Consider the following 22,526-nt stretch of genomic DNA (forward strand, 5'->3'; position numbering starts at 1 on the left):
CACTCGGATGACATCCGAGTGCAGTGCGATATACACATATGCTGACAATGGAGGAGATGGAGAGATTAATCCCTCCCTCTCTTCTGCAGCTGTGATCTGATTGCAAGATCAGATTACAGTAATGACACTCAGCTCACACTTGCAGGAGAGCAGGAGCCAAGGATCATTAGCATATCACATCCGATGCAGTCGCATCGCATGCCATACGCTAATGTGACTTCAGCCTTAAAGCCCAGTCACACTAAACAACTTACCAGCGATCCCAACAACGATACAACCTGATAGGGATCGCTAGTAAGTTGCTAGGAGGTCGCTGGTGAGATGTCACACTAAGCGACGCTCCAGCGATCCCACCAGCAACCTGACCTGGCAGGGATCGCTGGACCGTCGCTACACGGGTTGCTGGTGAGCTTGTCACACAGGTAGATCTCACCACCAACCCGTGACCAGCCCCCAGCGCCGCGTGGAAGCGATGCTGCGCTTGGTAACTAAGGTAAATATCGGGTAACCAAACCGATATTTACCTTGGTTACCAGCGCACACCGCTTAGCGTTGGCTCCCTGCACACCTAGCCACAGTACACATCAGGTTAATTACCCGATGTGTACTCTGCTACGTGTGCAGGCAGCAGGAGCCGGCTTCTGCGGACACTGGTAACCATGGTAAACATCGGGTAACCAAGAAGCCCTTACCTTGGTTACCCGATATTTACCTTCGTTACCAGCATCCGCCGCTCTAGCTGTCAGTGCCGGCTCCTGTTCTCTGCACTCCTAGCCACAGTACACATCGGGTTAATTACCCAATGTGTACTGTGGCGACGTGTGCAAAGAGCAGGGAGCCAGCACTGACAGGCAACTGAGAGCGGCGGACGCTGGTAACGAAGATAACTATTGGGTAACCAAGGTAAGGGCTTCTTGGTTACCCGATGTTTACCGTGGTTACCAGTGTCCGCAGAAGCCGGCTCCTGCTGCCTGCACATTCAGTTGTTGCTCTGTCACTGTCACACACAGCGATCTGTGCTTCCCAGCGGGAGAGCAACAACTAAAAAATGGCCGAGGACATTCAGCAACAACCAACGACCTCACAGCAGGGGCCAGGTTGTTGCTGGATGTCACACACAGCAACATCGCTAGCAACGACACAAAAGTTGTTCCTTAGCAGCGATGTTGCTAGCGATGTTGCTTAGTGTGACGGGGCCTTTACTCTTTGTAAGTAACTCTTTGAGTTGCACAGTCAGACTTTGATTCATGCCCCCCATGGTTCTGGCAGCATAAACAGGTTCCTCTTCTAAAATAGATTTGTCTGCTATTTTTGCTTCTATAAATAAATTTGATAGGAATTTTAGCTAATTAGGTTGAGAATTTAGAATTCTGTTATGGTTTGAAAATCTGTGAAATAAAATGTACTATTTTCCCGTATTTATTCACTCATTCACTTAACTAGTTTATGATAATAATACATACAGTGCTGTACAGTATACACCAAATAACTATATTGCTTTTATCAGGCCCAGCTGTCAACTACTTCATGGGACCAAGATTTCTTGTCTATGTAAGCTGTGCACTTTCAATATGGGTAAGTTCACAATTCTATTCTGGGGAGTTTCATGGTATAACGTGGCCAAGTTTACACAACTGTTAGGCTGTATGCGCACGTCCATGCTGAAATATCTGCAGTGATTTAACAGCACATGTGCACTTCAAATCGCTGCAGAAACACTGCATAATGGATGCAGTGTTTCAGCAGAATAAATCCCAATATCATGCGCTCTGGATGCAGCCTGTCCCATAGACCGAGTGGGAGCTGCATCCAAAGCGCACAAAAGAAGTGACATGCTGCATTTTTGAACGCACGGACTTGGATCAAAATTTCAACATCCAAATCGCTGCGTTCAAAAAAGCATCGTGCACTAGGATTATGCACAATCTTCATAATTGTGCAGGGGACATAGGATGCATGCATTTACACTGCAGTGCAATACGCAACCTAAATGCATGCAATACGCACACGTGCGCACACAGCCTCACAATTATCGCACCAGTTGCATCCACAGTTGCACAGATATTGGCAGGGGCTCCTTGTCATTATGCACATTGTTCTTCTCCACACTTCCAGATTGACTGCCATTAGTCAGTATGCAGACCGTTGTGCACACGAACAGCATGCTGGAACTGACCAAAGGCCTTATTCACACATCTGTGTTTTTTCATCCATGTGCAGTCAGTATTTATCACGGACAGCACACTGACATCTGCCATTATATTTTATGTGAGGTTTTTTTGGCACCGATCAATACACAGCATAAAAAAGGGTATAAACAAAATAAAACAAGACTGTTGGGCACTGTTAAAGCACAAAATGGCTGTCGTCCGTCTGCCGCCCCCGCACTCCCCTCTCCCCCATTCCGTGATGTCTGAATAAATCCTGATATTCTCCAGAGTGAGATGCCGTTTTCTTTCTTTATTTGGTTAAAAAAGGGTGTGTTCTATTCTGATCCATTTTGCAGGCAGAACTTTCAAATTCTAGCAAATGAAAATTGTCTCTTTTTACAGACTTTAAGAGACAAGATCCTGTAGTTTTGACTAAATGATTAACATCTGCAGCATTGAAATAGAATAAAATAAAATGACAGGCCAGTAACATCATTACAGTAGTTACACATCACAAATGGCGGTTTCACGCCACCGTATAACATGGCCGAATGCTATTTGATGATTTATCAGATAGCACTTGGTCCAATGTTACAGTATGGGGCAGTGCCGATCAGTTTCTTCTTTCTCATGTCGATTCATCATTCGGAAAAATATTGCTTCATGCTGTGATTGGCAGTGGATCTTGGATCACGCACACCCACATAAGTCTATGGGTGCATGTGAAACATCGGACTGTACTCGGATGTCATCAGAGTGTAGTCCGATATATGCAGAAACAGGCAAGGGAGAAGATAGATTGATCTCTCCATTTTTTCCGTGATCCGATTCTCGCATATGAGAGAATCAGATCACAAAGAATTAACACTCTGCTCATACTGACAGCAGAACAAGCCGAGTGTCATGAAGATATAGCATATGATTCATTAGCATCTGATGCTATACGACTGTGTGATCCTGGCTTAAATGATGGGAGCTTGCAGGAAGTTGTTAAGCATAATCGTACATTCTACAAGTTTGGACAACTTATCCTGGAGGAATGGGTTTATTACATGCAGGTAATCATCAGTTTAGTTCATTTTTTTACTCACACATACAGCTGGTGAAATAAGTATTGAGCACATCATTAATTTTGTAAGTAAATATATTTCTAAAAGTGCTATTGACATGAAATTATCACAAGACATCAGTAACAACCCATCCAATCCAGACAGGCAAAGAAATCAAACCATAGATGTGTAATAACGAGAAATTACACAAGGAAAACGTATTGAACACGCTTACTGAAATTTACTTAATACTTCGTACAAAAGCCTTTGGTTATGACACCTTCAAGACGCCTCCTGTGTGGAGAAAATAGTGGCATGCATTGCTCAGGGGTGACTTTGGTCCATTCTTCTACACAAACATTCTTTCAATCCTGAAGGTTTGGTGGGCTCCTACCATGAACTCTGAGCTTTAGCTTCTTCCATAAATTGTCTATTGGATTCAGGTCAGGTGATTGGCTGTGCAATTCTAGAAGGTTTATTTTCTTTTTATTTCCTTTCTCTGAAACCAATTGAGAGTTTCCTTGGCTGTATGTTTGGGATCATTGTCATGCTGAACTGTCCACTCTCGTTTCATCTTCATCATCCTGGTAGATGGCAGCAGATTTTTATCAAGACCTTCTCAGTACGTTTGTCCCTTCATCCTTACTTCAGCCTTATGAAGTTTATCAGTGGCAGGTGCTGAGAAAATCACTCCACTATGATATTGCCACCTCGAAACTTCACTTTTGGTATGGTGTTTTGGGGGTATATGCATTACGCTTTGGCCTTCAAACATGGTGTGTATTATGACATCCAAAGATTTCAATTTTGGTGTCATCTGACCAGACTATATTCGCCCAGTATTTCACAGGCTGGTCTAAATGTTGTTAAGCAAACTTTCAACATGATTTTTGTTCAGAAATGGAGTCTTGCTTGGTGAACGTGCATATAGGACATAAAGGTTGAGTGCATTACTTATTGTTTTCTTTGAAACAATTGTTCCTGCTGATTCAAGATCTTTCTGTAGCTCTCTACAGGTGGTTTTTAGCTCTTGGACAACTCTTCTGATATTTATTTTCACTCCTCTGTCTGAAATCTTGCAGGGGGGCACCTGATCGTGGCTGGTTTATCGTGAAATTATGTTCTTTCCACTTCCAGATTATGGCACCAACAGTGCTTACTGGAATCTTCAATAGTTTAGAAATTCTTCTGTTACCAATGCGATCAGTATGTTTTGCAATAATAAAGTTGTGAATATCTGGAGACAGCTCACTGGTATTACCCATCATGAGATGTTTCTTGTGTGGCACCTTGGTAATGAGACACTTTTTTACAGGCCATCAGTTGAACCAGCTGATGTTATTTTTCAAATAGTGGCAAGATTACATTCTAATTAACGATAGATTTCAGCTGGTGTCTTGAATTTTCATGGCTTTTTGCACATCTTTCTTTACATGTTCAATACTTTTTCTCTGTGTTTTTTCTCATTATGACACATAACTTAATTTATGGACTTATATGGTTTGATTTATTTACCTGTGTGGATTGGATGGGTTTATTACTGACATCTGGTGAGAAATTCATGTCAACAGAACATTTGAAATATATTTACTTAACAAAAATTGGTTATGTATTCAATATTTATTTTACCTACTGTATTTAAAAAAAACATTATTTTGGAGATGGGAACGGTTTATTTTTTATTAAAAATGGCAGCCACTTTTTGATGATAAGTACTGTCAAACCACTGTTATACTCAGGCACACTCAATTCTGCAGAGCATGCATGTGTTCTCAATAGGGAGAGGGGAGCAAGCTTCATCTGGAGACCTCTGGTGGCTGTTTCTCACTTGTAGCAAAAAAGCCAGATGTGGAATTTTTACACTCCTGGTCCATAATTTGATGCCTATGGGGGAAACTCAAGAGGCCCTCATGCATACTTGAAGGTCAACTGGTTCTGCAAAATGAGTGGCTGATTTATTCTATTGTGTATGGGGGCTTTAATTGTAGGGGCAGGTAAAGCTTTCTATAATTCTTGCCCACGTAACGCTCAAGAGTCTAAAAGATTATTTAAGCCCTAGCAATCAATGATCTCTTCATATATCTCATCTTTCTGGACCTCTGTGAGAAGGGCATGGTAAGGGCGCTATTAGCCACATATGAACCTTCAGATTTTCGGTGTAATCATAAATTGTGTGATTATATTCATTGATTTATTTAGAACTAATAGGAATGCAGAAGTGTCAGTATATTCGAGTACTGATTGTGTTTTATTACTTGCTTTCAGGGGGATCGCATGTGGCATTTTGCCATTTCTGTGTTCCTCATTGAACTCTATGGACATAACCTGCTGCTGACAGCTGTTTTTGGCTTAGTGGTTGCTGGCTCTGTATTAGTGTTCGGGGCCATAATTGGTGACTGGATTGATCGGAAACCCAGAAATAAAGGTAAATTAGATGTTTTCCTATGTGGTTTGCAGCCTCATATTTCTTTTGTTCTCCCAGTTACCGTCCATCTGTAGACCATGTACAGGGGGGGCTCCCCAGGATACAGGAAAACTGTGAACAAGGAAAATGGCCAAACACCAAGCTTGCAAAAGGAACTCTATACTAAAGAATTTAAATAAAACGCTTTTCCAGTAACAAAAGAAAGATCCCAAATGGATTCACATGCACCCAGTCAATGCTGACCAGGACCACTGTGCTGAACAACTCAGTAGGCCCAGATGTAGTCCCTACGTTACTATAATTTGGCTTATAGTACACCCGCCTAGTGCAGTAACCAAGAGGTTTATCTAGTATAAGGAGTAATCAAATGTATGTCAAGGATGGCCTTTTGGTGGTGCAGCACAACACTTCACAAACTTAACAAAAACTCTAAATCTCCCATTTCTTCATCCCCATAGATAATTTATATAAGAAATGTTTGATATGGTGTTGTATAAACTCTCCTACAGCTGTAGTCTCTTTGAAATATGGTTAGTTCAGAGAGATGAGTCTGTTGAGCACTGCTACAATCTGGTGTCTATATTTGTTGACTACCTTGGCACTAAACTAACTACATTTGCATGCACACTCCCACCATGATCACTGTGGTGGGGCCTGAGCTCAGGACTTACCGACCTGGGAGTGGTTGCTGTATTGATGCAAAATTATGTCCGTCCAGTCAACAACTGCGTGGTCAAGAGGAAAGTAGCGAGTCTCCAACTAATGCATTGTACCACCGCCGACCTTTGGGAGGGCCCTCCAGATGCGTCACTGATACTGGCTCCCGAAGCTTTCGTTTCCACTCCCTGCTGTAAATGTCACCGCAACAACCTTCTCCCTTGCCAAAGTAACTGAATTGGGGCAGTGTCCTCTGTTAACTAGAGTGGTTTTCGTCTCACCAGGTCACACGGCCCCCACAGATAATGCTGGATGAAGAGTCACACGTCTTCTTCCTTGCAGCTCTCACTCTCTTCTCTCAAGATGACCATCCACACACTTCCTCTCAGGCACTTCCTCCTAGGTGCCAGCACCTCCGTTTCATGCTGTCAAAATGCAGTCTAAACCAGCAGAACATAGCTCATTTACCATAACAAACGTTTCTGTCAACAAAGGATCTGTTTTTGTCTCTCTTAGCCATAAGTTCCAAACAAAAGTATATATAAGGATAAAAAGGAAATGTGCATTTAAAAATTGTGTTTAATGCTAGATGCACACTGCACCTGTGCACTTAGTTGTCAGTATGTAAAGACTTGTTTCCGATGCATACTGTTAGGGTACATGCCCACGATCAGGACCTGCTTTGTCCTGAACACGGCGGGTCCTGACCTGCGGGGCCGCAAGTCTCCTCCGCAGTAGAACGCAGGAGACCGCAGCTGCCTGTGCCCATGATCTGGAGGATGCTTCCGACTCCGCAGCAAACAATTGACATGCTGTGGCTCAGAAAGTCGCACCGCAAATCAGTGTTTGCTGCAGTAAAAACAAGCAGTGGGCCCGGGATTTCTAGAAATCCCATCCACTGTGCTTGTACTGTACAACGCAGCGTTTTGGACGCAGCTGAAACATGCTGCGTCCAAAACACTGTGAACACTGATCGTGGGTACGTACCGATAGAATCTCCTTGCCCTCCATTCACCAGATGAAGACAAAAAAATGTGTTCTCACTGGCTCCTTCTGGTCAGTATGCTTCTGTATACGGTTTGCTAACTGTATAGAAAAGTGTGTTACAGCTGGGTTCCTATATAGATAGTTGCAAAGACATATATACCACGTGGTATACATTTCTTTACAATGGGTTCCTATGGTGGACGGATGCCTCGGCATCCATCCTGATTGCTGCTATTTGCAGACACATATCTCCTGGGCATATAAGGGTGGCTTTACACGCTATGAGATCACTAGCCGATGCTAGCGATGGCGAGCGTGATAGCACCCGCCCCTATCGTTATGCCGAGATGTGAAGATCGCTGCCGTAGCGAACATTATCGCTACGGCAGCGTCACACGTACTTACCTGCTCGGCGACGTCGCTGTGACCGGCGGACCGCCTTCTTTCTAAGGGGGCGGTTCACTCGGCGTCACAGCGACGTCACTAAGTGGCCGCCCAATCAAAGCGGAGGGGCAGAGATGAGTGGGACGAACATCCCGCCCACCTTTTCCTTCCTCATTGCTGGCGTGTGGCAGGTAAGGAGAGGTTCCTCGTTCCTGCGGCGTCACACGTAGCGATGTGTGCTGCCGCAGGGACGAGGATCAACTTCGCCCAAGCGATAATTGGGAGAGGACCCCTATGTTAACGAGGAGCGATTTTGGACGTTTTTGCAACGATCCAAAATCGCTCCTAGGAGTCACACACAACGAGATCGCTACAGCGGCCGGATGTGCGTCACAAAATCCGTGACCCCAACGAGATCGCTGTAGCGATCTCGTAGCATGTAAAGCCCGATTAAGCCCCACAATGGCCCCAAATGTAATGTGTACCCAGCCTAAGCCTACATTTTTTGGGCACTCTTTCCCTCAGGCTTCTATGGACAGTCTGAAAAAAATGCACGTAACAAATGCAATGCTGAGAAAATCTACATCCAAAAAAAATAATTAAAAAAATACAACAAAGATGCATTAAACAGAGCAGATTGCTAATTTGGTTCACACTTGCAGACAAAAATCAATGTTTTCTCACATGGGAACATGTCCTGAATGGGAATTACTATCTGTTGCTGTCATTGTATATTCACAGTAAAATAAAATATTTGATTTGCAAAATTGCCCATGTAGATTTTCATATCATACAAGAGACCGAAACCTCTCCCTCCACCTCCTCACAGCTGTGACGGTAGCTTACTGCTTCATATGACCACATATCACAGGTTATATTTTTGTGGTATAGCGCCATCTACAGACACCATAAGATTTGTTTAGAAACAGCAATGGTTTGATCATAAATGACGGTACGCACAGATGTTACTAAAATGTGGCTCCTTGGCGTTATACACTCACTAGGTATTCTAGACGTTCAGACTGGCCAGAGGGAATCGTGGTAACTCCCCGTCTAAGGATAGCACATAGGGTTTGGCTGTTTTTGTAGGTTTTATAGTTCTACGGAAAAAAAAATCACAGATAAACACATCATGTCAGAATGATAAAAGTTCTGCAAAGTGATAAACGCTATGTATTCATCTGAGTGCCATTTTGTCACTGGTGGTTTACTATAACTTATAAATCAATGTTATATATTGGAAAAAACTTTTAATTTAAAGAAGACACTATCTTGAATTGAAAATGTAATTAAATATGTGTATAACATTGTCCCATCATTGCTTTGTAAGGGCCAAATCCTTTAACAAGTAGTAATACCCAGTTGACAATTTATTTACAAGTATTTCGGAGGACTAAGGAGGAGCCTCAAAAAAAACAAACCAGAAAATATTTGAAGCAATGCATTTTATATGTGTACTTTTTATGTTTTTGTGTTTGTTTTTTGCTTAATTTTACTTAAATACAAAATATGCCTCTTTAGAATATAATTTTGATTAACTGTATTCTACCGTTATGTGTATGCAGATTTTTTTACAAAGAAACCCCTGTTTTTATCTTCTGATCTACTTTTGAGGACTGTAGTAATAGTACAGTTCTTTTACAGAAATCATATTATGCACAGCTATGTCGGTGCAGAGAAACAGCGTCGAGGCAGCAGAGTACACAACATACTGCAGTCAATCGGGGAGGTTGCCATTGAGCCCACGACCTGCAGCGCAGTGAGATGGGCAACAAAGCTGCTCTAAGGCCTCATTCACACATTCGTGATTAAACACATACGTGAAAAAATAGTACCATGTCATCAGTGTTTTGGATCGGTGTGTTATCAGTGTGCGGTCTGTGTGTCCGTTTTCACCATCAGTTGACAGTGTTTTCACATATGGATCATTAACTAAATACCGTATTACCGTATTTTTCATTTTATAAGCTCACCGGATTATAAGATGCACCCTTAATGTAGAGGAGGAAAATAGTAAAAAAAAATTTCAATGTTAAAATGTGGCACCATCTTATAATCCTAGTGCGTCTTATAATATCTCACCAGGGGGAAGCGGAGGTGGTTGAGCGGCTCAGGAAGGTCACAGGAGGCAAGATCAGCAATGCTGCGGGCTCAGAGAAGTGGGTGTTTTGGCTTAGGAGGGTCAGCGATACTGCGGGATCTGGGGTGTCACGGCGGGAGCGGGCGTCATTGATCTGCTGGCGGTCTGTGGGAGTAGGGCTCGGAGGGGCAGTGGAGCGACTCAGGACCGTCATAGGACGGGGTGTCTCGGCGGCGGGTGCCATTGATCTGACTACGGGCTCCGTTGAATCGCCCTTGGTTAACAAAATGGACTTCATGAAAATAGCCGCTGAGGCGGCGCGTGCACAGATAGGACTCCGTGGCTATTTTCTTGAAGTCCATTGCGTCAACCGCAGGCGATTCAATGGAGCCCGCAGTCAGATCAATTCACCTGCCGCCAAGACACCCTGTTCTCTGACCCTCCTAAGCCGCTCCACTGCTCCTCCAAGCCCTCAGTATCGCCAACCCTGCCTCTTATAAGCCCGTTCCACCACGGCTTCCCAGGTAAGTCATATCCGGCTTGTAAGACGCACCCCTATTTTACACCCAGTGTTGGTGGAAAAAAGTGCATCTTATAATCTGGAAAATACGGTAAATTACAAAGCTTCTTCTATGCTTTTCAATGTTAAAGATGTAAAGCACACTGATGGCACACGGGTGCAATCTATGTACTGTACGTGTTTTCACAGACCCATAAACTTGTATTGGTTCTTGTCATCTTTGATGCCAGAAAAAACGGACATGTCCCCTTGAGTTTTGCATGGACATATGGTCTGCATAAAAACATAGAAATGTGAATAGCACCATAGGCTATAATGGATATGTGTGGTATCCGTGAAAAAAATCTGATATCACATGCACGTACCACACAGAGACATCTGAATGAGGCCTTAGGGTGTGTGCCCATGATGAGTTTAAAACCTGCTTGTGTGTATGGGTACCTAACAAAATGTTACCTCTATGTGCAGTTGAAACCTGCTTGTGTGCCCCCCTGTGACAGCAGCCGGGCTGCTCGGATCCGGAACCGCCGTGGTTTGAGGGGTCTCCGGACCCGGGGGTCGTGCGGCCACTCAATAAAGGGGGAATATGTACAGGGGGCTTAGAAAGTTCGTGACGCCACCCACGGTGCGTGGTAATGTGAGAGACCACCGCTGCTGATGGGGAGCCCGGTGACTATGTTGAAGCAGCAGGATGCTTAACCCCTCCGTGGGTAGGGGGTTTGGTGTCCATGGGCCCGGTGATGGGAAGGGGGAGCCGTGGGCTATAGGTCTGGGAGACAGGGAGCAGAGAAACTCACAGTGGTTGTCGTGGTGCTGGATGAGGCTCTGCTGATGTGTGAAGTCAATGAACCCACAGGCAGTGATTCAACCAAACGTCCTTCAGTTTTCTATTGTTATGCAGTTTTTTCTGTCTGAGAACCCAGTCCCGCCCTTTAGCCATGTTTATTCAATTTCCTATATAGCCAGGTCCCTGGCTTCCCATACACAAGCAGGTTATAACCGCATATAGACGTAACATTTAGTTAGGGACCCCATAAATAAGAGATTACCGTGAAGTGGTAATGGGGCAATAATGAATTCATCAATACATTAGCTAAATATCTCTCTTTTTTCAAATAATCCTCAGCAGTTATGCAATGTTATATATATATATATATATATATATATATATATATATATATACACACACACAGCATGTCTCAAAGAGGGGAACACCTGCAGTGCAAAACAAAAAGTACTGCTAATAAAGCACATGTATGGTATATAAAGTATGTAGCCATCACAAGCGGTGCCAATGGCTGAACCTCTGCACACCACAAACTAAAATTTGGAGTATCTGTAATAATAGATTAGCAAAGTACAAAAATAAATCTCAGCGCATGTTAATGTTGATGATACATTTTTGCTTCCTCAGTTGCTCATGCATCACTATTCATTCAGAACTCCTCTGTCACCGCTTGCTGTATAGTCCTGATGTTGGTATTCTCCTATAAAAATGAAATAGAACAGATTTGGCATGGCTGGCTTACAGTAAGTTCGGGTGGTGTGTGATTTCCCAATTTTATGCTATTGCTTAATGTGATTTTTTTATTACACTGCGCTCCTTTATTTCCTGCTTTCATGTATTCCTTCATGGAATTAAAGCATAAAATTCTAGTTGATTGACTCGAACACTAACAAGTGCTAGTTAAAGGGGTTTTCCAATCAAAGTTCATTTTAATGAATAAATCTTGGAAAGATAATCATTTCCACAATTGAATGTGTTAAAAAAAATGTTCCTGTGCGGAGATAATCGTATATATGTGCGCCTGCTATGTACTGTGTAATGGCCGTGTCTGACCATACAGGAACATGGTCTAATCATACCACAGCTAATGGCTAGGGGAGGAAGTAAAAAAGTATACAGACATTACCTTGTGAGATTGCAAATTATGCTTTCTTTGAGGTAAAACATTTTTAAAAAAACAGGCAGGGAAATGTTTTACCTCACAAAAAGAATCAGCAAGATCAGCTGTGCTATTTGTATACTCTTTTGTGTCCTCCCGTGTCCAGGAGCTGTGGTATGATCAGACCATGTCCGTGTACGGTCAGACACGGCCATTATACAGTACACAGCAGGGCAAATATATAAGGTTATCTCAGCACAGGAACATTTTTTTTAAACATCCAATAGTGGAAATTATTATTAATCCAAGATCTATTGATTAAAATCAACTTTAAAGTTAACTTTGTTTGTGGTAAAACCCGTTTAAAGAATATATGTGAAAATTCAGCTCACTGAGTTGCTGTGGTCCGCTGTATGTCTGGATCCGCGCACGGAAGGTTAGGCTGCCAGTCTCATAAATGATGAAAGAAAATCCAGCGCAGTCCTCAAGTGCAATTAAAAATTTTTTTCATTTATTTGATAAATCCGTTAAAAATGGAAGGTGTACAAAGCGGTCAGCTGGGAAAGTATATACATATACTGCATATGCAGTTTCCATTCTTTTCTTTTCTCTGATTTTTCTTCCTTTTTCTCTTTTTCCCTTATCACTTTCTACAACTTCTGTTTTCTATTCAACTCTTCTGAAAACCGCATTTCATGCACTTACCGATGTGACCGTCTGGTGTGATGGATTTCCAAATGTTAACATGTGCATGTAATTAAGGTGGGTGTGTGTTACACCTTATAGGAAACCGACATTCTTTCCTTTCCAGAACATGATTAAGACTATGTGTCGTAACGCGTAGTTCTGAGGGGTTCTTTCTCTATGTCCCCTATACTTTCCCAGCTGACCGCTTTGTACACCTTCCATTTTTAACGGATTTATCAAATAAATGAAAAAAAAAATTTAATTGCACTTGAGGACTTCGCTGGATTTTCTTTCATCGTTTAAAGAATATAGGAGTAAAAGTTCAATGTCTATATTTTTAGGAAGTAAATCACTAGTTCCCTCTAGTGATAATAGAAGGCAACCAAAATTCTTTGATTAAAGGGAACATGTCATGTGAAAAATGCCATTAACCTGCAGAAATGGCACCCCTGACACTGACTGACTGACAGCCGGGTCAAAGGCAGAGCCGGCTGTCAGTCCGTGACGGGGGCGTGGCTACCGCCACCCCTCACTATGACTGAACCCACATCGGCGACACCCTTATGGCTAGAAGCTGCCAGGAGGAAAAAAGTTAATTTCCTTCTGACAGCAGTGCTCTTTGTGCAGATTTAAAAAACTCTATTAACCTGTAGATTAACCTACTGGTTAATAGTGTTTTTTTATGTGAAATGTGCCATTTAAATAATGTGGCCATGGTGCCAAGTTGTAATACAATTACAGAATAACTGCAACTTTAAGGCGACTTTAATGTTTTAGGCTATGTGCGCACTTACCGGATTTTGCCGCGGATTTTCCGCGGATTTGCTGCATGTTTCGCTGCAGAAAATGTTCATAACATCTCTGCAGTGAATCACCAGCAAATCCTATGGAGAAAAAAAATCCTGTGCGCACTAGGCGGAATTTGACAGCTGCATGTTTTGCTGCGGGAATCCCGCAGCAAAAACAAGTGCATGTCAATTCTTTTCGGCACATCGCTGCGGGATTTCACTCCATTGACTCCAATGTTAATCATGAAATCCCGCAGGGAATAACGCAGGCAGCAAATTCTGTGCGGTTCACTGCGTTTTCCTGCGTTATTCCCTGCGGTATTTCGCGGTTTACCTCCGGTAATGTACATCGCTTGTCTGCGGTTTGCAGGGAAGTGATGTCATTACAGGAAGAGGAAGCCGTGCAGAGAGTAAACACAAACACATCACAGACACACAGACATCACAGACACATAGAACACACATAGAAAGAAAACGGAAATATAGAAAACAAAGAACGTGGGCTCCGCTGCATATTTACCTTCCAGCCGAGGTAAGCACACAGCGGCGGCCCGGTATTCTCAGGCTGGGGAGGGAAAGGGGCAGGGATAATGTCCCCTGCCTCACTCCCCCTCCCGCAGCCGAGAATATCAGCCGCAGCTGCCCCGGCACTGTCGCATGCATTATGCGGCAGCACCGGCGTGTCCTCGGCTCTTCTTGCTGCCGTGTAGCAGTGGCAGCAAGGTAATACAAGGGGTTAATGATGGTGGGGGACCACCGCCATTAACTCCAGGCTTGATCATGGCAGCGTCTATGTGACAGCTGACATGATCAACCCGTAAGTAAAGTGAATAAAACACACACACAGAAAAATCCTTTATTTTAAATAAAACAAACAAGCCTCGTTCACCATTTTATTAACCCCTCCCGCACCAAAGCTCCGGCGTAATCCACAGCTCCGGCGTAATCCACAGGTCCTGCGCTGCTTACATCCAGCCGCGACTGTCACAGACACAGCGCTGAATGAAAGCAGCAGACAGCAGAGGTAATTACCGGTCATTTCCCACGGCCGGTAATGTGAACTCACTGCCGACCGTGGGAAATGCAGCGATCTGTCCTCTATCTATCTATCTATCTATCTATCCCTCTATCTGTCTGTCTATCTATCTATCCCTCTATCTATTCTTCTGTCTATCTACTATCTCAGAATTAAATGACTTTTTTTTCTTTTTTTTTCTTCAATGTGCTTTATTGCATTGAATGCAATAAAGCACATCCCAACCCGCACGCGGCAAAACCGCGGCAATACTGCGAACAATACCGTGGTAAAACCGCAGCAAACCGCGGCAAACCGCATGCGGTTTTCGGTTGCAGTTTCCCGCGGTTTTTTACCGCGGGTGCGGTAATCTTTGAGAGCATGCGGAATTTTCGCAAGAAAATTCCATTTCCCAGTGCGCACATAGCCTTAAGAACCTAATATGGTCCCATCAGAACTTTCTTTCCATAGAAAAACATTTCTAAATCCAGCCAGTATGTAGTTGGATGTGCAGTATACTTGTAATTATAGACATTAATATTCAGCCCGTCCTTCTCACTTACTCTTCAGTGTGAGTGTCTGTGGTTTGGGGGAGCAGCATGAATACATTTAGGCTATGTGCCCACGGGGCAACGTACCCGCGGATTTTGTCGCGGAAAACCTTCAGATTTATCTGGATTTTCAGTAGTACAGACACACCTTATGTTATCCTATGGGATTTGGGGAGTGCTGTATCAATGGTGCGGTATGTGCGGCTGCAGAATACATAACTGCATGTCAATTATTCCTGCGGAAATATCTGCGGAATTCCCGCTCCTCCACTATTGAGATACAGGGTGGGAATTCTGCAGGTATTTCCGCACTTGTCCCACAGGTTTACAGCTACAAAAATGCTCGGAACCCGCTGCAATGGATAGCTGCGGATTCCGGGGAGCTGCTGAGGGAAACCTGCGGACAAACCTGTTGAAATATCCGCGGGTACATTGTCCCATGGGCACATAGCCTTCGGGTTTGTGCACATGTTAAGTATTTGCAGCAGAAATTTCTGCATAAATATTTCTTCACCCAAAATTCTGCAGATTACAGTGCCAGCAAAATGACTGAGATTCCTGCAATCTCATGCACACGCTGCTTGTTTTTTTTTGCAGATTTGAAGCAGTTTCATATCCGCAGCATATCAATTCCTTCACCGTCTTTATAAAACATTTTTCACCTATTTAAATGAATAGAGAAAAAACGCATAAAAAATGTGTGCAAATAAACTTGTCAAAATATGCTTTTTTTATATGCAATGTTTTTCCTGCCAAGAGATGCCTTTTTGGTGCGGGGATTTCTGGCTTTAATATGTGCACATACCCCTACAGCAGCTAGATTGTAAAATCATCCCATGCACCAGCACTCACTCCTGCCGCTGATGATTAACAGGGCCACTTAGCCCAATTATCTGCAGTGTTGACGTGCGCTGTAGTCGTGATGTCACCCCCCAAAATATTTTTAATTGAAGTTTGATTTTTTTTATCCGCAGATATTCTGCTATGGTGTGGTCATTATTTTAGCAGATCTGGCAAATCTTGCAAGCACGGCGCTAACCATAACTATTCAGAAAGACTGGATTGTCGTTATTACGGGAGATAACAGAAGCCAACTGGCCGGTGAGAGTCGTATAAATACACAGTATTCGTGAAATATTGAATTAAGTTTTTTGAGATCTTGCGATTAGTAAAAAGGTTGATAAAAATGTTTGTGATAAAACTTTGTGTTACGCTCACCGAGGAGCGGCGAGCGTCCGGAGGTGGACCCACTGGACCGTGCACCGGACTCCCCTGAGAAGGCGACCAGCAGCGAATCCCTATACAGGGACTGTGCGGCGCCTCCCCAGAAGGCCTAAATGCACGGCAGCCAGGAACCGATAGTAGGAGTCTCTGTAGGGCCAGGTGTAGCAAGGTTGTGACGTCCACAGCCGGCAGGACACGGAAACTGCACCGGAGATGTTCACAGCAGGTGACGTCCGCAGCAGGTACGGCACGGATAATGTCCACGGCAGGTAGGGCACGGTGACGTCCACTGTCGGTATGAGCGGTGACGTCCACAGCAGGTACGGCACAGATAATGTCCACGGTAGGTAGGGCACGGTGACGTCCACTGTCGGTATGAGCGGTGACGTCCACAGCCGGAATGGTACGGATGGCACTACGGTGAGACAAGGGATTAGAACCAGGTATCAAAGCACAGAAAACAGATAACAGCACAAGGGGTCTGGACACTGGCAAGGCTCTAATGGAAGCGTTGCTCGGGCGCCTGCTGCTGGGGGAGGGGAACCTAAATACCCATTAGGTAACAGGTGACCTCTGAGGTCACTTTCAGAAAACGGGGCATACCGCTTTAAGAAAGGGGGCGTGGCCTTGCGCGCAGCCTAGAGTCACTTACTGCAGCTCTGTGTAAGGAAGGGAGACAGGAAGAGGCTGCAGCATGCCTGGGAGAAGGACGTACATCAGGACCCGGAGCAGGAGCAGCGCCTGCAGAGCCATGGGACCGGTAAGAGGAAGGTCGTCGCTGCCTGGGGCTATGACTGGGAGTGCTAGTGGGAGCCATGCTGGGACTGGGCACATGTGAGGGAGCGCGCCCCCCACGGGGTCTGGTGGGACCAGGCGCTACACTTTGCAGACATATCCTAAGAATAGGTCATCATAGCTTAAGGTGTAACTGAACATTGTCATCTTTGATATGTTGCATCCCTTGATAATATTGTTGATTGTCTGGAGTCCATCAAGTCAGCCAAACCAATGGTCAGACATGCTAAGCTTATGTTAGACCATGCACTGAATGGTGAGTGGGCCTATAGAATTTATATTACAATGGGGCTATACGGTGACATTTGTCAGAGAACAGCAATTTTCAAAAAACATTCTCAAAGCGATTCTAAAAAGTCATGCCACCAAAACAATATGTGCAAATTGTGTGCAGTTGCTGTGGTGAGACTATTTGAGAACTGTGATTTTGCTGTACAACAAATTGCCAAATGTCACAGTGTAGCCCTAGCCCTTTAATGCTCATGGCTGGTGTAGTGGCAGCAAGCAGGATTAGTGAAGCCACTAGACCACAGGGGGACCCGGGCTTACCCATTATTGGGATGAGCTTAACTAAGTGACCACTGAGAGGCAGACGCTAGGTACCACTCCCAAGGCAGTGACCGGGATTGTGACAGCTGACCCCCAGGACAGGTGACGGACTCAGGTATAGGTGGGGTGACTGAGGCAGGTTGGACAGGCAGGTATAAACAGGGAAGGCAGGTACAGGGTGATGGGCACAGAGATAACAGGGCCTGACAACTAGCTAGGTAACTGACTGGAAGACTGACTAACTAGAGGCGTTGCACAGGCACCTACCCTAATGGGAGGATGCCTTAAATGTTCTGTGCCTTTCAGCCATAGGCTGAGAGGCATTTCCTGGAAATAGCACTCTGGCTCTTTAAGAGAAGAGCTGGTTTGCGCACACACATCTTAGGTGCACTACTGGGAAGCCTGTGTGGCATGTACAGGGCTTGGGAGGGGAAGAAGGCAGCATCACATGTGGCTGGCCGGGGGAGTGCAGGGGAGGACGCGATGCTGCCGGGTTGGTGAGTAAGTCAGCATCTTTGCAGAGAAGTCGGCACTACAAGGCTTAGGCATATACACCCCTCTATGTGTCCTTAAGCATTTTCTTCTTGGGTTTAGTCCTAAGTAGGGGTTTCAAGGCCCATAACCCCACTGGTCAATAATTATAATGAGAGGCTACAACATACCAAAAATTACTTGAAACTTTTGTCTCTGAGAATCCATGTAATGTGCTATGAAGACTAAATACGCCTCGCTGATCATGTGGTGAAGGTCGACTATCAGAAATCAGTAACCCCCTGTCCATGGTCCAGGCCAGAGTTTTCTAGTCATGAACAAGAGCTGCACAAATTTCCTTACCCTCCAGTATCCCAGGTTCACCTTATGATTAGCCGGGATGGTGAAACATAACCTGAGTGCCTCATGCCACGCCAGGCTGACGAATCAAAAGGCATGCTGGGTAACGCAGAAGTTGAGGAAATTTATGCAGCTTCTGACAACAGCCACTGAACGCTGATCTGGACCATGAAGCGAAGTTGTGCAAAGCGATTTACTCATATCTATTCACTGTGGATGAACTTTACAGCACAAATGAGAATGACATAAACTCTACATTGTTACCACATATTACTCCATTATTATTAATTGACTGAAAGCTCCTTAAAGGGAACCATTCACCAGAATTTCCATATATAAGCTAAAGCCAGTGCTATACTGGCACTATCAGGCTGATTCTCTACATACTGTAGTGGTCAGCTCGGATGTTTAGGTTTTGAAATCCAAGAAAGTAAAGTTTATAAAATCAGCAGCTTCTTGACAGACAGCAGCTGAGGAGCAGATAATATCTGGGGGGTATTCATAGTTATCCCCCCCCCCTGTTAGAATTAGCATAGGTATCATATAATCGACCTAGCAGGACCTGTGGTGTGGTCATACCCATGTGACCAGAAGGGGTGGGGCCTCAGCCAACAAAGCTGATACCAGGTCACACGGGTGTGACCTCACACAGGTCCTGCTAGGTCGATTGTATAATACTTATGCTAATTCTAACAAGGAGGGGATAACTATGAATACCCCCCTAGATATTATCTGATCCTCAGCTGCTGTCACTCAAGAAGCTGCTAATTTTTATAAACTTTACTTTCATGGATTTCAAAGCCTATGCATCCGAGCTGACCACTACAGGTATGTAGAGAATCAGCCTGATAGTGCCAGTATAGCACTGGCTTTAGGTTATATACGAAAATCCTGGTGATTGTTTCCCTTTAGATTAGGGATTTACAATGGTGTGCAAAATACAGTTACAACTGTTATTAACAATTAGGCAATACAAAAACAGATGTGAAATAGGTGGGAGCATCTGAGTAAATGGTAACACCACAATTGGATATCATAATCTAAAGTTAAATTCATAACAGCGCTAAACTTTGTGGAACAATCACGTGTGCAAATTGTGGATATACAGCCCTTCTGCAGATCCGGCAGTGCGGACGGGTGGAGGAGCCGCCTGCTTTGTATACGCACTAGTCAGATCCATGAATTAGACCGGCACATGCTGTGATATTTTTCCACATTGACCTGAGAACTGTGTGGAAAATCATCCATAAGCTATTGGGCGGTATGCTGTCCATTACACAAGAGGCCAGAAAAAAAAGTAATATACAAAAAAGAGAGGTTTGGAGTTGTCGTTTTCTTGGGATCCACACATTTACTGTCCACTAAAGCACTGGTCATACAAGGACAGCTAGAAATAATACTTTATGTGGGTTTTTTCTAATAAGTCCTGTTTATTTCTAAAACACTGACACAGAATTATTCATTTGTTCCTGCTTTTGTTACATTTGCTTTCATGCATTTGTTATGCTGCAGGCTGCATGAATATGGATGATTTGGTTTCCTTTGAGCTTTTTTAATTAGTATATCCTTAGATGTGAAGTTTCCTGGGCTTTTAATAATTGCCATTTACTTGTGCTTTGTACAGAACTAATGTACAAAATTAACAAAAAATATTAACCCTGTGTGTGTAATTTGCAAACGTGTTTACTCTATAAACATAGCATTAATATTCTAAGTTCTTACTAATATGCAAATAACTAATGGTTATAGCTGAGAGCGTCACTCTGTTATCTTCATCAGCCACATAGATTTTTAGTAGAACAGTGCTGTAACAATGTAGGTGGAGAACAAGGGCTCCTAGACTGGCCCTCATTCTAGGGAACCCTAGCTATCCCTAATCCCAGAGTTACCTCTGATGGTGAAGATATCTGGGCCGCCTTCCATGCCATGCTCCTTACCAGCCCTGCTCTTTTACCCCCTCTCCCCAACCCCTGAGGAGGGCAGGAGTGATTAAGTCAACAGAAATAGATAAACAGGGGAAACCAAATCTCCTCAGGGCGCGGGCATGCACGCACGCACGCACACACGCACACACACACACATATATATATATGTATATATATATATATATATATATATATATATATATACACACATACACATACACACGCACACACACACACACACACACACACACACACACACACATACATAAGATAAAAAGAGCTTAGGAGGAAAATAAAAGCAGGGAGGAAGCAACAAGACAATGGGAGAACTCCACTGCTCCATGCACAAAGTAATACAATCACCAGCATGAGTGGGATACAACAGCACACGGACCGGTTTAGCAAAAGCTATAGACTGCTTGGGAAGACATGCTCATCATGTTAAAAAGGTGGGGAGTGACTTGGTAGGTCACCCACAACATGTGATCCAAGAGGTAACCAGCAGACTAGGAGAAATTAACTCCTGCAAGCCTAATCACTAATGAGAACACAGCTGGTCGACGCCTGAGCCTGTCTGTGTAACTCAAAAACACCAAAGAAGGCATAATGGGGAGTGTCAGAATCTGCAGCGTCAGATGCCACCAAGACACTCAATGAGTTTAGAGCCAAACACCATGTAACAGGTGCATGCAGGACCAAGAGCAGACACAGACAGGAAGGGGCCGATGTGCAAGAACGGTATATTTTCAGTCTAACAGCTCATCATAATGCACTATTCCAACTGATTTTGAGGTGGTACTGGGTCCCCTTACGAGGGGCTGCTGATAAGTCTTTGGCTTTACCCAGAAAGAAACGAGAAAGGATGTTGAAACTTTACATTTATTCCACATACTCTCCACTGCTGTCAACACACTTTTTACATCAGTATTCCAAGTTCTGTAAGCCTAGCAAAAAGAAGGATTTCGGTTGTGCCTCAAACCAGGCATCCGTAGCAGCCATGGCATAAGAAATGGTGTGAAATTTAGGACCCTTGAGGTGTTTCTTCACATTTGAAAACAGATTATAGTCGGAGGGAGCTAGATCTGGTGAATGAGGTGGGTGGCAAACCAGCTGGAAGCCCAGCTCTGACAGTCATGCCATGATCGCTTGCAAGCGGAGGTGTTGTCTTGCAGAAACAAGATTCCTTTGGACAGCTTGGCCTTCAGAGCTGCCTTCAGTCAGTCCAAAAGTTCAATGTAATACCTTGCATTGATGGTGGAACCCTTTTGAAGGTAGTCCACTAGCAGCACGCCCTCCTTATCTCAAAACACAGATGCCATCACCGTAGGGGCTGATTTTTGTACCCTGAACTTCTTTGGACGAGGAGAACCACTTGTCTCCACTCTTTTGACTGCTCCTTGTTTTCAGGGTCATACAAATAAATTCAGGTCTCATCCATGGTGACCAGTCAAACCAGGAAGTTCTTATCAGTCCGGAAACGCTGAAAAATGGACCGGGAAGTTTTCACTCGCATGCTTCTCTGATCTGTTATCAAACATTTGGGGACCCACTTTTCAGATAGTTTCCTCATGTCCAAATGTTCATGGATAATGACACAAACACGTTCACAGGAAATCCCCATGATGTCTGCTATTGTTTTAGCTGAAATTTGTCGATCTCTAGTATGAGGTTGTGCAAAGCATCGACCATCTCCGAAACAACAACCACTCTTGGTCGTCCAGGACGTTTTTCATCATTGGGGCTGAAGTGGCCTGTTTTAAATTTGGCAAACCAGTTCTTAACTGTGGAATATGAAGGGCATTGATCCCGCAATGTCTGCGACATATCACCATGAATATCCTTCACGGACTTTCCTTGCAGAAACAAGAATTTTATCACTCCTCTACTCTCAGTTGCTGTGAATATCGCATTAGCCTCCGCCATTTTGTCTTCCCGCATGCGTAGAACACTATTGCCATAAGCAACAAACACAAAATTTTGAAAACATATATTAGACACATAAGACTTTCATGTAATGTACCAT

General features: G+C 43.9%; 1 protein-coding gene across 1 annotated transcript in view; it reads left to right on the forward strand.

The window, feature by feature from the left end:
* The window catches only part of LOC142244487 (ferroportin-like), a 60,275-nt gene that overhangs the window by 26,322 nt on the left and 11,427 nt on the right, over positions 1–22,526 (forward strand). Inside the window, exons 2-5 of the mRNA XM_075316719.1 lie at positions 1,508–1,575; positions 5,465–5,624; positions 11,667–11,782; positions 16,154–16,280. Of these exons, the coding sequence (XP_075172834.1) occupies positions 1,508–1,575; positions 5,465–5,624; positions 11,667–11,782; positions 16,154–16,280 (471 nt within the window). The remainder of the gene's footprint in view (positions 1–1,507; positions 1,576–5,464; positions 5,625–11,666; positions 11,783–16,153; positions 16,281–22,526) is intronic.

This window comes from Anomaloglossus baeobatrachus, chromosome 6 (assembly GCF_048569485.1).
Source record: "Anomaloglossus baeobatrachus isolate aAnoBae1 chromosome 6, aAnoBae1.hap1, whole genome shotgun sequence".
NCBI lineage: Eukaryota > Metazoa > Chordata > Amphibia > Anura > Aromobatidae > Anomaloglossus > Anomaloglossus baeobatrachus.